This window comes from Mesocricetus auratus, unplaced genomic scaffold (assembly GCF_017639785.1).
Source record: "Mesocricetus auratus isolate SY011 unplaced genomic scaffold, BCM_Maur_2.0 Super-Scaffold_100027, whole genome shotgun sequence".
Classification (NCBI taxonomy): Eukaryota; Metazoa; Chordata; class Mammalia; order Rodentia; family Cricetidae; genus Mesocricetus; species Mesocricetus auratus.
This window is the reverse complement of record NW_024429208.1, coordinates 23,331,384-23,349,138: the sequence shown is the minus strand read 5'-3', so window position 1 is coordinate 23,349,138 and position 17,755 is coordinate 23,331,384. Positions and strand designations below refer to the sequence as shown.

The 17,755-nt window shown below is 40.8% G+C and overlaps 1 protein-coding gene across 2 annotated transcripts in view; it reads right to left on the bottom strand.

Moving 5' to 3' along the window:
* Sgpl1 (sphingosine-1-phosphate lyase 1) overlaps positions 1–17,755 on the bottom strand; it is a 51,182-nt gene that overhangs the window by 14,479 nt on the left and 18,948 nt on the right. For both annotated transcript variants that reach the window (XM_005070841.4, XM_013113939.3), the window contains exons 3-6: positions 13,468–13,633; positions 7,629–7,696; positions 4,214–4,361; positions 1,181–1,257 (exon numbers count right to left, since the gene is read on the bottom strand). In XM_005070841.4, coding sequence (XP_005070898.1) covers positions 1,181–1,257; positions 4,214–4,361; positions 7,629–7,696; positions 13,468–13,633 — 459 coding nt within the window. The remainder of the gene's footprint in view (positions 1–1,180; positions 1,258–4,213; positions 4,362–7,628; positions 7,697–13,467; positions 13,634–17,755) is intronic.

Genomic DNA, 17,755 nt, shown 5'->3' with positions numbered 1-17,755 from the left:
AAACTATAACACCAACAGATCACCTTCCCTTTGAAATCATACAGCTTTTCCTATAATTTTTAGTCACACAGTCTCCTCATATGCAAAGGAGACTGATGGTATTTACCGTACAGGGTAAATAAACATGAAAACAATGCAACAAGAAAATCAATGACGGTTTGCCTGCCATAAAGCAGCCACTGCTGTGGAGTTAATGTGTCTGTTTGTGCTAAGGGGCCCTGATGAGGGAACTAACATCCTGGGTGCTCTAGAGGTGTGTGATCAGAACCTCAGGAGAGAATGGGAACTCATCACACAAACAGGAAGGAAGAAATGTGGGAGGAAAACAAGACACGGAGGCGTCAAGGATGATAGAAATGACAAGAAGGAGCTGTAAAGAGACCCCATTCCAACTGCATGAGAACTTGAGCTTCATCTACAGATATGAAAAGTTGGAACACAGAATTATGACCTGGACATTATGCCAAGATATATATAGCTAAGTAAAACCTCTAATACTGAGGTGTGTGTATGTTTCACAGTACTTAAACAGCAGGCCTGAAAGATCACGACTTTAACTATAATTTCATGTAAAAAGTGGCTTTCAAAACTAAGCTTGATTACAAATGGAAGAAGCAACAAGCCAGTCTAAATAAAGTCAGGATCATCGATCACCTTGTGGGGTATGCTTTGAGAACATTGGGACCTAGCAGCCCTGATATGCCCTGACACCTGTATCAAACAACATCAGTTCTAGCATGAAAAATTTCAAATGAAGCCCAGCATAGCGGAACAGACCTTTAGTCCCAGCACATAGGAGGCAGAGGGAGGAGGATCTCTGTGAGTTTTAAACAGCCTGGTCTGCATAAGTAGTTCAAGGACAGCCAGGGCTATACAGAGACTCTGTCTCAACAAATAAAAACAGCAGGCTCCTTCAATAGAAATATGGCTTCCTCTAGTAAAGCCCAGAGATATAAATGACATTTCATCTTTTCAGTCTGAAGATGCATTTGACATTATTACGCACATTCACCTGTTTGTGTGAAAAGAAACTTCTAAACTGATATGGTTTTATTTTAACAGCAAACTTCCCCGAAGTGCTGTTATTACTACTACTACTATTATTATTATCACAAAAAGGAAATTAAATAATTAAATGAACTAGGGATAGCACCTATACACACAAGCACCCAGTGTTTACCTGCACCAGCAGCTCTGTGAGCTTCTGTTCCCCACTGTACACAGCTCCTGAGGCTTTCCCTTCTTGCCAGAAGATATCTGCAGAAAAAGTCAAGATCCCTCAGTCAGCAAGCAGGCGTCACTGGGAAGACAGGCATTAATACAAACAGCACAGACAAAAACTTCAGTGCATATGGGTAAAAAAACAAAACAAAACAGGAACCAGACATATGGCTCAGCAGTTAAGAATTTGTATTCTCTTGCAGAGGATCAGAGTCTGGATCCCAGTGCCCATACCAAGCAGCTCACAACTTCCTGTATCTCCAGATCAAGGTGACCCAATGCATTCTCCTAGCTTCTGAGGGGACCTGCACTCAAATATATATATTCCCACACAGACACACACCCATACATATAATTAAAAGTAAGTATTTTTAGGCAGAGTAAAAGAATAAGTTAAGTAGAAACTCAGGCTATTCTGATATTAAAAACAAAAGAATTTCAATACTGACTTACCACAGCAAAATGGAGATGAAAGATCATTCATTAATTGTGGGAAAACATAGGAACTGCACCAAGGTATAATGCGGATAGACAGTAATGTTGTCCTCACCCACAGCTACATTCTCTCAACATAAAAGCTGCCCTTTGCCTCCATGCATTTCCTGTTCTCTATACGACCCTTTTCCGTAGTAGCATCTCCATCCCCTCATTTCCCTATCCAGTCCCAGGAAGTGTAGGAACTGCTATAAGCCGAGCTGACAGAAAAGAGCAAATTGAAGTATCACTATACGAACTCCAGCCAGAGCACAAAGCATACCGATGGAGGAGCACCTCCAGGTCAGGCTCCCCCCTTTCTTCCAGGCCTGAAAATCCACACTGCAGTAGCCACTTGTCCATGCCGTAACTAACATTCAATGACCATGAGACAAGGCAAGAAGGGCTCCCCACTAGAGTTCCACGTGCTGTCACAGAAACATTCTGTATTACACTAACAAATCTGCTGAGTGGGTCCTTCAGGTCTTTCTGCTACCACAGGCTACATCCTATTAAAAGTGGTCTGAGAGAGACAGAAACAAACTAACTAAAAAGTACATGGAACCAGCAGCCTTCCAAAGCAGAGTTCTCCAGTTCTAGCAAGAGCAGAAGGCTGAACAGCAAATGTGTATATAAAGCCCTCCTTCCTACAGCCATGTGTGGCTCCAGTCTGACTTTCATTCTTCTCTTATAGGACATGTCTTCAGGCCTGTGGTCACCATGCTTAAGGATAGACAGGAAGCATGGTTTCACACACTGCTCTTTAACTATTTAAAAAAAATAGCTGGGTTATAACATAAGAAACAAAGGAAGGATGGCAGCAACATGCCCTGAAACACATGGAAATCTACACAATGCAGGCCCCAGAGTTACTAACTCCTATATCATCACATCCTAGACAAGGAGAGCTCAATCTTTTAACATTATAATATGGCACTATCATCTACATACATGTTGAGCCTCATTTGCATCTATCTTGGGAAACATTTTTGTGGGCTACAGGTTGGACATACTTGTCCCAGACTATATGTAATTCTGTACCATACAATATCAAGAAATCTGTATGTATCAATTAGAAACTTTAAAGGCTGTTTGTCAAAATGTAATCTGAATTGGGCCCTAGAATATAAAAATGTATGTGAGTAGAAAAAAATAATTAAATAGAATTTGTTCCTACTTCATACTAGTGCTATTTTTCTAATTTTGACAAATGTAAACATGCTTTACAACTAGGATGAGGAGCACAGAGGAAATTGCTTTGCCATTTTTGTCACTTGTTTGTAAATTTAAAATGTCAAACTAAAAACCGTATTTGGAAGGAGATGTTGCCCAGTTGGTAAGCACTTGACTGGCATGCCCTGGGTTCAGTGCTAGCACTCATAAACTGGGCATGGTGACACATCTTGCAATCCAAGCTCATGGGAAGCAACAGCAGGAAGATCAAATATTCAAGGTCATCTCCAGCTCTATTAAGTCCCTGTTTCAAAAACCAAAAGGCTACTTTTTAAAGTTGTACCTAAAACAGACACACATGTGTTTATGTTACTAATAGCAGTAATACTTAACACTTATTGGACAACTGATAGATGACATGTCAGGTACTATGTGTTTGCATGTATGATTTCCTTTAATCTCTTAATCCAACTCTGGGGGAAGTAGAGATTTTAAGGAAAAACTGGAGCACAAAGAAGGTCATATTACAGTTGAAAATGTAAGCATCTGTGAACCTGAGTGATTCTCAGGCTATGCTTTTGAACATAGTATGTGTCAATGCATATAGAAGAACAATATACATTTGTATAGCTCAATAGATGTAGATATATATATATATATATACACCCACGCAGATCAACTGTCCATTCATCTATCTACCTACTTATGTCTTTTTTTTCCTCAAAAAATTTTTTTATGTTTATGGGTGTTTTGCCTGCATGTATGTCTGTGCATCAATGTGCATGCTTCATGCCAGGGAGGCCAGAAGAGGGAACTGGATCCCCTGGAACTAGAGTTTATAAATAGTTGTGACCACCAGGTGGGTGCTGGGAACTGAACCCCAGGCATCTGGTAGAGCAGCCAGGGCTCTTAAGTATTAAGCCATCTCTCTAGCCCCTGCCTACCTGTCTCTATCATTTGTGCTCAGCTTTTTTGATTTTTTTTTTACATTTTGCTTGTTTTTATTTTTTTGGAAAGTATCTATATAAGCCCTAGCTGGCCTGGGCTGGTCTTGGGCTTGCAGGAACCCTTTTATCTCATCCTCATAAGTAGTAGAATTACGGGCAAGCACTGACACACCCAGCTCTGTGTTCATCTTCGGATGGTGGAGCTACAGTAAATGTCTTCAGTAATCTTCTATGCCTTGAAAGAGATATCATAATTTTGACAGAAATCTGTATTTCATCTGTAATATGAAATCTGCTCTTTAAAGTACAGAATGGGTCCTCCAGCAATGTGATCATTGACCTATGTCAACATTAGCCGGTGACAAGGACAGAGGCAGCATCCCTAGGCCAAGGCTTACCCATGGAACTGTACTCCTTGAGTTTCTCCAGAACCTCAGCTGTGCTCAGGCCCTGAGCAGGTAGAGTTTTCACGTACTCTTTATTCATCTTCAGGAAAGGCATGTGCTTGATAACATCCTTCTTGGTCTTATTCAACTGTTCTTCGATCTCCAAGGATAAAGAAAAAAAAGTTAACTGGAAGGTAAAAGAGTGAAGTACAGAGAGTAGAAAGGCTATCTCTGAGATGCAGGCAACAGCCCAACACCAGACACTGCATAGGCGCTACTAAATTAGAAGGGATTTATTCCTTTTTTTAAAGGAAAACGAACATTTTATATGTTTAGCCAGCCAGTGTGTACAATGACTCTTAGAAATTTAAAAAGCCAGCTTTCCTTCTACAAGTCAAAGATGCATTAAATTTCCCCCTTTGTGCTGACATCACCAACACTGCCCTGCACTTGGTTTGAACTGACTTCAGTCAGCACTAGCCTGAGTGCAGCAACATTAAGCCTTTGTTGCTGTGTTGTCAACAGCAACACTGTGATGGACAGACAGTCATAAAACACGCCAAGTTACAGTAAAAGGGGATCCGGGCTGTTTTGCAATTGATGGATAACTTCAACAGACACCTGTAAAGTACCCCAAGTATGGAGATCCATACAGCTCCCGACGTATCCACACAGACCTAAGAATTGCCACAATGAATATACTACATCTTAAACTGCTATGGGCAGCTTGACCCATCTGACCCAAAAATGCTAGGAGGAACTAGCATTTCTGCCATGTAATTTATCAACTATGATTCTTTTCCATCTTCATAGCCACATTTTCTGAGCCATTTCTTTCATTCATTTACTTACTCATTTGTGCAACAAATATCTGCTGAACTACTACTACTCCGGGCTAGGGATACAGCCATTAAAAAAAAAAAAAAAAACGGCTGGGAGATGGAGGCACACACCTTTAATCCCAGCACTTGAGAGGCAGACTCAGGTGAATCTCTGAGTTCGAAGCCAGCCTGGTCTACAAAGTGAGTTTCAGGACAGTCAGAGCTGTTAAACAAGAGAAACACTGTCTTGAAAAAACAAAACAAAAAGCAAAAACAAAACAAACAAACAAAAAAACAAAAACCCGATATACAGTATTAAAAAAAAATAGTCTTCATCTCATGAAGCTTATTTTTAGCAAGAGAAACAAAATTCTACAAATGGGGCTCAGGAGAGAAACAACAGCAAATTATAAACACAAAACAGCAGGCGCTGCTACTTTTGAAACTCTTGAGTGGTAAATGTGGAGAAAAAGGCTATCTGTTACATTCAATCTATATGCTAACAGTGCTGTGGCTTCGGCAATATAGTCAGTAAAGTCTAATGCCCAGGGTCTCACACCAATTTTCCTTTTTCTCAGTCCTGACCACGGATGATTAGAATACGGAGGATCTTCTCACATGCAGCCTTCAGTGAAGCCACAGAACAGCTACTCCTTTAGAGCATGCCAGCACTGCAGGCAGCAGACAGCTGAACAATGCTGATGCATGCTATGAACATAGAGGCAAGTTTTAAGTCATAAATAGATCATGCTGCATGTACAGCAACCATACAACAGGAACAAACTATGAAAGCTGAATGCTCATGGATAGATCACACTGTTTTAAGAAGGGAAAACAGACCCCCCTCCAAAAAAAAATCCCATTGGGAAGTATATTAAAAAGCACAGCAAGTTCTTCCTATTCCCAATTCTTGCATCCATTATAAAATTCATTTTTCATGAATTTTTAATTTTCATATTTATATAAAAATTTTTATACTACATAAAAATGTTGTATTTAAATTTTTACAAAATTATAAAATGCAAATGTTACATTTGTTTGCTTTCTGTCTTTTCTACTAAAAAGAAAGTTCCACAAGAGAAAGGACTTGCTGCCATTCAACTAGCAAAATAGTAAAAACAACTAGGATTGAGAAAGCACACATGTGTACACAGACAATAACTTCCTGTCTCTAAGCCTCAGAATCTGCTTCTGAAAAATGAAGTTACTTACATGACCTCTAAGGATCTTCAATTCTATAATTTTATAAATTTATGAATTCTGGAATCCTATCATTTATTTGTCTCAAAAACTTCGAGGAGCTAGGAATGCAGCTCAGCTGTAGAGTCATCACCACCACCACCACCACTGACAATGATGCCACCACCACCACCACCGACAGTGATGCCACCAAACCTCAACAAAAAGACATTTTACTGCTGCTCAGCAGTCAAGTGACTGCCTTGCAGTGATGAGGTCCCAGATTCAACCCCCAGTCCCACCACTACCATCACCAAAGAAAGAATGTTTCTCTGGGAATACAGATTGGTAGCAGAAAGTTTGCCTTTTCTGTATGAGGTACCTGTTATGGTTCCCAACACTGCAAAAACCAATCAATCAGTTAAATCAAATCATTCTTATAACTGAGGGAGAAAGGTGGAGGCATTAAAATCATAAGGAATACTAATGGGGAGTCCTCCTCTCCCTTGGGACACAGCCGATCTTTCACGGTAGCCTCCCTTCCCCCACTCTAGGAGACTCAAAATCCTAACTGTAGGAAAACCTGAAATAATAGAGTTAGGAAAAGCCAGAGAGAAGGTGAGAGACATGTCAGAGCAGGGCACTGGGACTCTGAAGACACTCAGAATTCACAGGTCTTTACACCTTGTAAGGAGCCTGTCTGGTTTACCTCCCCCTTGATAAAGAGCCCAGCCCTGAGGAGAAATGTCTTACCCCAGTGGGAGTGACAGCAGAGAGGACACAGTGAAGAGAGCAAGTCTACTATAAAGAGGACAAAGAGCAAGAAGACAGTTGCTATCTCTCTTAAGTTTCCAACCCTGGAGTCAGGGAGCTATTGGCAGAGACCTCCTGTTTTTGTGCATGTAGTTTCCCTGGAACAGAAACAGGTTCATTCCTTACCTATCCTGTTCCTGGGACCCACAGAGTCAAGAATGTCTGGTTCTTCACAGAAAATTTGCCAACCTGCAATCTAATCCCCAGACAAGTATATAAATTCGGTCCAGCCAAATACTGTTTTAAAGCACAGCAAGACTTCATTCAGTAGGTTTTCTAATTTCAAGTTGTTCTTAGAATATTCCTCATCTCTCCTTTGGAGAAAGTAAGGTTTCTCAAAGGTGGTCTTTCCAACACCTTAAGGCAGATATAACTGCTGTGGGGCCATCCATGCCATGCACTTGGAAGTGTCTTACAGCCGCCCAGCCTCCAGCCATAGATGCCAGGAGCCTACCATTGGAGTTGTCACAACCTAACCAGTTTCCAAACACTGTCAAATGCCCCATAACTTTGGGGGACAAAAATAGTTCCTCTTCCTTGAGAATATTGATCCGTCAACAGGAAGAAGAGGCATACATGCCAAGCAGGGAAAGCCCTGCACAGACCGTACCTACCTTTCGTCCAATATATGGCATCTTCCTTACTAGCTTAAATAATTTCTTTTTAAACCGTGACCATAAACCTACAAGAAACAAATAGTTCTATTAGTTACATGAAATTCCACAGATATAACCTACTAGTCAACAGACAGCAATATTCAGGTGTCTCTTACCACTTCACTTCCACCAGAGGGAAAGTTTCTTTTAATTTTTAAGTAATATATTTATGTAGCCCAAAATTTCAATAAATAAGCACATGTGATAATGTTTCTTTACTCTCATTTCCTTCCATCCAGACCTCATCCTGCCCTTACATAAGCACTTTGTTTCCAGCATACACTTCTAAAATTTGATGCATTTACCGGTACAGGAAAAAAAAATTCTCATTTATTTCTCTCTTTTCCTGAAGAGGTGGCAGAGCCTACTACTGTACTACTTGTTTTCCCACTCAGAAATATTAAAGATTAGCAATTCCTCATCCGCTCCTGTCTGTGTGTATAAGGTATGAGCAGATGTGTACTCATGCTCATCTGTGTGCCGGTGTGCATGCGCATGTGCATCCATTAAAGGAAAGTTCCATGATCTATTTAATCTTCTCCTCACTAAAGGACACACAGGCTCTTCACAAGTCTTGCTGCTAGGAACCATGTTAAAAATAAATAATTTTTTAATACACACCATACTGCACACACAGAAGTATATCCATGGAGTAAATCTCCAGAAGTAGAATTGCCAGTCAAAATGATAGGCGTATTCTATAGTTCTTGACCTTTCCAAGGTTTCCAAATGTTCACAAGTCTCTCTACCCCCAAAGCAATGGCTAACTCATGCTTTCTTCCAGAACCTATATTTCAGTCTCTCAAGCAACACTGACCCTGACTACATTTTCTAGACCTAAAAGGAACCTGAAAAACCATGGATGTCAGAATCCACTTTGGGGCAGTTACAAAGGACAAAGAATCCTGGCCCTGTCAACTTTAATAATTATAAATCAACAAGTTGGCAGGCCACTTGTGCATTCACACTGAATATACACCCACTGATCCTGCATGCAGCACTTTAAGGCTGGGCTAGAAGGCTTTACAAGCTATCTAAGAATGACAGACATAAAAGGTAACTGAAGGTCGGAGAATTAGAACATGTTCAATACACAGTTCAGAGGACTGAGAGAGCAGGAGTTAAGTGAAGTCTTCAACTTTTTAAATCTAGGGCTCCCAGGACTCTACACTGCTTCAAATGCACTGCAGAGATTTTTTTTTTGTTATTCTTTTGCAACTAGAAGACCCTAGACCAGCTTTTATCTGAGTCATGAACTGAAAACAAACCTTGGTTGCATTCCTATGGGACCTGGGTAGGGCAACTCCTAACTTGGTGCCTCACAGGCATGTCTCCTCATCGAGGCCTGCCTGCATCTTTGTTTTACTGCGCTTGCTTTAGGTGGCACAGTCCTTCTACTACAATACCCATCAACACTGTAAATCCCAGCGACAGAACCACTGAAACCGGACTGCAATAAAGCAACAAGAGAGACTGGAGCCACTCACTTATGGCACTATTTTGTTTTCAGAGTTTTCTCCTAGACACTACAACATACAACTACATCTCTTTACATGAATTAACTGTATCCCTTCTTCTATATTAAAGGCTCTTGCTCAGTTTGGTGGCACACGCCTTTAATCCCAGCACTTGGAAGGCAGAGGCAGGCAGATCTCTGTGAGTTTGAGACCAGCCAGCATGACCTACAGAGTGAGTTTCAGAACAACCAGAACTGTTACACAGAGAAACTTTGTCTTGAAAAACAAAACAAAACAGACAAAAATTCTTCTGGACCAGTGAGATGATTCATCAGGTAAAGAAAGGTACATGCTGTCTGACTACCTGAATTTAATCTTGGGAACCCACATAAAGGTAGAAAGTGGAAATTGACACCAGAGTTAACCTCTGACCACGTGTGCTGTGGCACACAGATACATCCTATATATTCATGTACTTATGTACACACCTCCATGATAAATAAAGATTTTAAATTTCCTTCTTCTGAGTGTGGTGGCACAGAGGCAGACCTCTGTGAGTTTGAGGCTAGTCTGGTCTACACAATGAGTTCCAGGACAACCAGGGTCACATGAACAAACATATAAAGTGAAAATTTCTTTAATATATTTGGGAAGGGATGGACATGGCACTTGTAGAAGTCAGAGGACAACTTCAAGTAATGGTCCTTTCCTTCCACATTGAGACAGGGTCTCTTTGCTGTTCGCTACAGTGTATACAGGCTGTGGATTTCCAAGGATTCTCCTGTCTCTACCTCCTGTCTTGCCATAGGCACACTGAGATTACAGACACATGTAACTGTGCCTGGCTTTTTTACATGGGTGCTAGAAACTCAAACTCAGATATCCAGACTTGAACAGCAAGTGTCTTTACCTGCAGAGTCATAATAAAAACCAACAGTACACAGGGGTAAACTATGAGCTCATATTCCCCAGTCAGAATTCAGGAAGAACTGGGACTTCAGACAGCTTGCCAACCCCTCCCCAGGTTCTTACTTCCCTTGACTTCCACTATATGCTCCACAGTTACCCTCACTACCCTCAGGAGGAGAACAGAGTTTAAAGATCAGTCAGATTTAACACTAGGCTAGATTCTAGACTTTCAAGTTCACTACACTACAAATAACTTGATTGTTCTACTATGTAGCATATTCCAATATTATCAAGGGGGCAAAGTCAATGCCATGATTCCATCAAAATGATATGCCACCCACCCTTCCTTCCTTCTTTCCTTCCTTTCTTTCTTCCTTCCTTCCTTCCTTTCTTCCTTCCTTCCTTCCTTCCTTCCTTCCTTCTAAGACAGGGTCTCACTCTATAGTCCAGGCTAGTCTGGAACTTGCTATTTATTTAGTTCAATGCCCACTCCCACCTGCAGACTCTCCTGCCTCAGCATCCTGAATGTTGAGATTTCAGGCATAAGCTACAATGTCTAGCTTTGGAGTAACATTCTTATCTGTGTTCAACATTCCTTTTGGAAGTTACAAAATAAAAACAGGTATGGGTATATTTGGCAAGCCAAATGAAACTGTCAGTGTCCACCTAGTTTTAGCCTATAAAACTCCATCTTGTCTGCTTCAATCTAATTCAAATTAGAAATAGACAGGCAGTTGTATGATGGTTAATCTTGATTGCTAGTTCCTATGTATTTGGAATCAACTAAGAGACAAGCCTCTGTCAGGGCATTTCCAGGAAGGATTAGCTTAGGGAGAAGAACCTCTCCAAGGGTGGGCCACACCTTCAGGAGCCCAGATATGATGCTTTTGCCATCATCCTTCTCAGCCATTGGAACCTACCATCTTTGGCCTTCCAAGGCAGACTAAGGCCAGTGGCACTCATGAGTCCTCTTGGCAGGCTCTTGAGCACAAGACTGGGACTGATGATAGACCCAGCTTCAGACTGAGCAGCTATTAGGGTCTCAGCCTTCCAATGCCAAGACAGTCATTATTGTACCTACTCAGTACCTCAGACTTCCAATGACAAGACAGTCATTATTGCACCTACTCAGTACCTATCATGTAAGCCAATTTAATGAATCTCTTTCATTTTACTTGTTCAGTTCCTGTAGGAACCCTGACCAATATAATTGGTGTTCTCTAGTAGCAAGATTTTAATTGGTCTCAGTGGCTTATCCATATTGTATAAGCTTCTGAAAATAAGCACAGATTCCTTTTTAATGAAAATACATACTAAAAACTAAAATGGCTTAGAGTTCAACCCACAAAGACTTAAACAGCCTATCATACTAATATGTTTTGGTAGTTTTCATATGGAATGCTCAGGGTCAGCAAACCAGGACCCAAGATGGTTGTGCTTCTGCTACAAGTTCAGCAAAATACATGGCTCAAACCACAAAAAACAGAGGTAATCAATGTTAAGTAGCTCAATTTAGCCATTATGTAACGCATACATACTTCAAAACAGTATGTTGAACATAATATTTACAGTTAAATACATTTTTTAATTTAAAGAAGTAAATACCTAAAACTAATACTAATCATAACAAATAAAAATGTCAACAGCTCCAACTTTACTTTGGTTTTATAAATATACAATCTTAAAGTGAAAAGTACCCAGAATGGTGATTTTTTTAGGGGTTAGGGAAAATGGGAAATGGAGACTTTGAAATTTTCTGGGTTTTGAGACAAGGTCAATATAGTCCAGGCTAACCTCAAACTTAACAATCTTCCTGCCTTAGTTTTCCAAGAGCTGGGAGTTCAAAGTTAAACCGCCATGCATTCAGACTAAAGAGAAAATTCTGAAGAAAGAGATTGTAAATGTGAATTAAATGTGAACATCACTAAACTGTATACTTTAAAATGACTGGAGCATAATTCATTGGTAGAGTACTTGCCTAGCATGCACAAGGCTCAGTGCTTGATCCCAGCAAGTCCCTTTCCAAAGGTAACATAAGATATGAACATGGTGCATAGACACATATGTAGGCAAACACACACACAAAATATAAAATAATTTTAAAAGGCAACAACGATGTATATATAGATGTGTATGTCCAATCACAGTAAAAAAAGAAAAAAAGATAGCCATGCTTTTTTCAACTATATCTCAGCATTCAGGAGGTGGTGGTATGCAACTATAATCTCAGCATTCAGGAGGATCACGGCAAGCTACAAGCAAGTCTGGTCTACACAGTGAGACCCTATATCAAACTGAAACAAAACAAGACAAGACATATTAGATGAAATGAGGGAGGGGAGAGGAGAGGGAAGAGGGAGGGAGGGAGGAAGAGACGGAGGGGGAAGGGTAAGATAGAGTGGATAAATGAATAAATGAATATGATAATGGGCTCCTTGCCACTGAATCAAAACCAAACACTTGCTGGTAAGAAGAACACCTGAATAGACAACTAAGCCTCAGCCACCATGTAGACCACGAGCTGAAATGAAAGGCCAGTCTCCTCAACAGTGTAGGAGAAAATCTAGTGAGGATGAGGAACAGAAACTGAAGACAGTGGTAGCTTTTTTGTTTGCTTGTTTTTGGTTGTTTTTTTTTTTTTCTTCAAGACAGGGTTTAAACAGTGTTTTAAAAGCTGGCAGTGAACTATAATTTTAGACAGGGCAGTCACGTCTCATTTCCACTTTAATTAAAAAGCTCTAAAGCAGTGGAGCTTGCCTCTCGGCTGTCATGTTTTGCAACATTTATTTTGCTGTAACTGCAATGCTACTAAAATGGCCCAATGGCTGCATGATAAAAAGATTAAAAAACAAAAGGGGGGCTGGAGAGATGACTCAGTGGTTAAGAGCACTCACTGCCTGCTCTTCTAGAGGACCCAGGTTCAACCCCAGCACCCACATGGCAGCTCCCAACTGTCTCTAACTCCAGTTCCAGGGGCTCTGATACCCTCACACAGACACACATGCTCAGAAAACACAAATGCACATAAAAAGAGTAAGAACAAAATCGTTTTTAAAAAAGATAAAAACAATCTAGTCTCTAAACTGACTTTCCCTGTCTGGGAATCTCAAATAACACAATTATGTTCTAGGAAGAAACTGGTATTGAAAAGTGTGTAAGCTACACTCTGAGTCATCTAGTAACAAATATCTAAGGAATTTTTATGTAAATTATAAATGAAAATGATATGTAAATTATAAATGAAAATGATCTACAAAACCATAAATAGTAATAGTTACCCAAAAGTACTAATAGAACTTCATAATTCATAAATCAGTCTATTTCCCATCCAAATAGATTTTAAAAGGCAGAACTAAACAAAGAAATGCTTCCAACACACCAAGCATGAGTGACATTCCAACCCACCTTTACACTAGGGGTAATATACTTACTCTCTGGCTGGAAGATAAGCTCATACACCCAGACTATCAGCAGGGTACACAGGACACTCCACGCAATTAGCTGCCAGGGCTCATATTTGGTGCAATACCCATTCACATAATTCTTGGCTTTTGTGGAATATGCCTCCAAAATCTCCAGGTAAGGCTCAAAGTCCTTCTAGAAATGTAAAAGGAAAACAAAAACATTACTAAACTCAGAGAAAGAAAGTCTGCTCTTAAATCCTCATTTTTCAAGGACAAAACTGTTATTCATGATGTGGCCGCACCTTAGCAATAATCTTATCATCTTCTGTAGCCTTCAAAGATTCTACACCAGCTGCTCCCATCTAACAGTGCCACAAGGACTTTGATACAATTTTTGATCTGCCTATTTCGTAAAATAAGAGGACAAATCTTGAGCACATCAGTGTTAGCTAAGACCTTTATCTCACTGCAAGTATACTGGGACAGTTTCTCTCTTAAACCAGTTCTCAATGTGAGTGCCACTTTTCCCCTACTCTGTTTGAATTTTCCCCTTTTGTGGATCCAGACAATGAACTGATTCTGTGTACTAATGAGTGCGGTAGGGTTCCTACACAACTTAACTATATGCACCCTGAAATCTGAATTTCAGATAATTCCCATATCACAAAATGTTCTTTTTAGCCAGCAATCTGAAAATGTAAAAATCAAGCATGCAAAGTGGTTCATGAAAACAATACCAGCACTCAGAGGTTGAAGCAGTGCCACAAGTTTGAGGCCAGCATGGACTACATAATGAGACTCTATTGAAGAAGGAAAAAAAAGGAAAAATAATTCTTGGTTCATAGAGGTAGATTCAACTATGAGATTACTGTTGGCTAGTCCCACTCTTGAAGTCTGGCACAGTATTTTATTATCACTGTATCCCACACAGTATCTGACATAAACAACAATGAAATCCCACCTGTAAACTTACCAGACTCAGTAAAAATCTCTCTGTGATGGAACCTAGGACCTCCTTCATGCATGCCAGATTCCAGGTAAATATTCTACCACTGAGTGACATCCCAAGCTCTTCTTAACTTTTAATTTTCACATAGGGTATGACTAAGTTGCCAGGCTAGTCTTGAACTCACTTTATAAGGAAAGCAGTTCTCAAATCTAAATCCTCTTGCTTCAACCTCCTAAGCAGCTAGGATTACAAGTGAGCCATTCACTCTTAAAAACTCACCTCTAAATTTCTGTCAAGTATTAATTTGTGATGGGCTTATCACAACCTGCCTAGCAGTCTACTCTTCTATTTCTTATCTCCCTGACTACAAGGCTAGGACCTTCCTTGTGCCTATTTACTAGGCCATAGTGTCTTTCATAACTTAGTTTGTTGGATTCTTTGTTTTTCTTTCACTAATAGTTTCTTGGGGTTTGTTTGGTTGGTTGGTTGGTTGGTTGGTTGGTTGGTTGGTTGGTTGGTTGGTTTTTAGAGACAGGGTTTCTCTAACAGCTCTAGCTGTCCTGGAACTTGATAGACCACGCTGGTTTCAAATTCAGAGATTCACCTGTCTCTGTCTCCCTAGTGTTGGGATTAAAGGCGTGCACCACCACCACCACCACCACCAGGCTCATTCTCTAACATTTTTAAGGCACAAAGCTAGTTCCTTGCTCCAGAGAACATCAAGGAAAGGCTACCTAACTCTACTAAAGGGAAAAATGATAACAAGAGAGAATAATTTTATTGATACATTTGTTTTGAAATGGGGTCTTCCTATGGCTGTCCTTGAACTCACTACATAGACCAGGCTGGCCTCTAACTCATAGAAATTTGTCTGCCTCTGCCTCAAATGCTGGGATTAAAGGCATGTGACACCATGAGTGGCTTGAGAGATGATCAATTTTAAGCTAGTTTAAAAAGTAAAAGAAAATCCTACAGAACTTAAAAAAAATGGCATACCAGGAAGAATATAGCAATTAAAAATGCATAAAAAGAACCCAGGAAGCATCACCATCACTGACTTCGAGCTCTATGATAGAGCTATAGTCCTGAAAACAGCTTGGTATTGGCACAAAAATAGACAGGTAGACCAATGAAATCGAATTGAAAACCCTGATAGTAACACACACACCTACAAACACTTGATTTTTGACAAAGAAACTAAAATTACACAATGGAAAAAAGAAAGCATCTTCAACAAATGGTGTTGGCATAACTGGATGCTGGCATGTAGAAGACTGCAGATAGATCTATACCTATTACCATGCACAAAACTTAAGTCCAAATGGATCAAAGACCTCAACATAAATCCTGCCACACTGAACCTCTTAGAAGAGAAAGTGGGAGGTACCCTTGAATGAATTGGTACAGGAGACAGCTTCCTGAACACAACACCAGTAGCACTGACACTGAGATCAACAATTAATAAATGGGACCTCCTGAAACTGAGAAGCTTCTGTAAGGCAAAGGCCAGTCAACAAGACACAGAATGGGAAAAGATATTCACTAACCCCACATCTGACATAGGACTGATCTCCAAAATTTACAAAGAACTCAAAAAGCAAGTCTCCAAAACACCAAAGGATCCAATTAAAAGTGGGGTACAGTATTAAATGGAGAATTCTCAACAGGAGTCTAAAATGGCTGACAGACACTTGAGAAAGAGCTCAATATCCTTGGCCATTAGGGAAATGCAAATCAAAACAACTCTGAGATACCATCTTACTCCTGTCAGAATGGCTAAAATCAAAAACACCAACAACAGTTTATGGTGGGGAGGATGTGGAGAGAGGGGAACACTCCTCAACTGCAGGTGGGGGTGCCAACTCGGACAGCCACTTTGGAAATCAGTATGGAGATTCCTCGGGAAAATGGGAATCAGTCTATCACAAAATCCAGTAATTCCACTCTTAGGCATATACCCAAAAGATGCGCATTCATACAACCAGGACATTTGTTCCACTATGTTCATAGCAGCATTATTTGTAATAGCCAGAACCTGGAAGCAACCTAGATGCCTCTCAACTGAAGAGTGGATAGAGAATATGCAGTACATTTACACAATGGAGTACTACTCAGCAGGACAAAAAAAAAAATGCAATCTTGAAATTTGCAGGCAAATAGACGGCACTAGAAGAAACCATCCCGAGTGAGGTAACCCAGTCACCAAAAGACAAACATGATATGTACTCACTCATATATGGATTTTAGACATGGAGCAGGGGAGTGCCAGCCTACAATCCCACCACCAGAGAGTCTAAGAAACAGGGAAGACCCTAAGAGAGATATACATGGTAGCCTGGGGAAGGAGAATAGGACAGGATTTCCTGAGCAGATTGGGAACATGGGGGGAGGGGAGAAGAAGCTGGGAAAAAGAGAAGGGGAGAAAAGCAGGGGAGAAGAGGACATGGGGGAGCAGGAAGGTTGAGTTGGGGAATAGAGGAGAGCAGGATGAGAAATACTATAATAGAGGGAGTCATTATAGGTTTGAGGAGAGATCTAGCACTAGTGAGATTTTCAGAGGTCTACAAGGATGACACCAATTGGCAATCTAAGCAATAGTGAAGAGGCTACCTTAAATGCCCTTCCCCAATAATGAGATTGAGGACTACTTTATATGCCATCCTAGGGCCTTCATCCAATGACTGATGGAAGCAGAGGCAGACACCCACAGCTAAACACTGAACTGAACTCCTGGAACCCAGATGCAGAGAGGGATGAGTGATGAGTAAAGGGGTCAAGACCAGGCTGGTGAAGCCCACAGAACCTGCTGACCTGAATAAAGGGGAGCTCATGGACCCCAGACTGATGGCTGAGAGGTCAGCATGGGACCAATCCAGACCCCCTAAATTTGTGTGTCAGTGAGGTGGCCTTGGCAATCTATGGGGCTTTGGGTAGTAGGTCAGTATTTAACCCTCGAATACCAATGGACTTTGGGAGCCCATTTCACATGGAGGGATGCTCTCTCAGCCTGGACACATGGGGGAGGGCCTAGGCCCTGCCTGGAATGATATGACAGACTTTGGAGATCCCTCATACCCTGGGGAGCGGTATGGGGATTGCTTGGGGTGTGGGGGGGGTTGGTGAGGGGTGGGGAGGAGGGAGCTGGGATTGACATGTGAAGCAAGCTTGTTTTTAATTTAAATTTTAAAAATTACATTATCATAAAGAAAAAAAAAAAGAACCCAGGAGCAGCACAAGTTCTTACCATGTGGTAAAAGTGAAGCTACACAGATAGGGACCATTTCTGCCTACCCACTGCTGAGTTTCCACCATATAGCAGGCATACACTCTTAATTGAACACAACTGTGGACAGTGGAGGGAAAGTA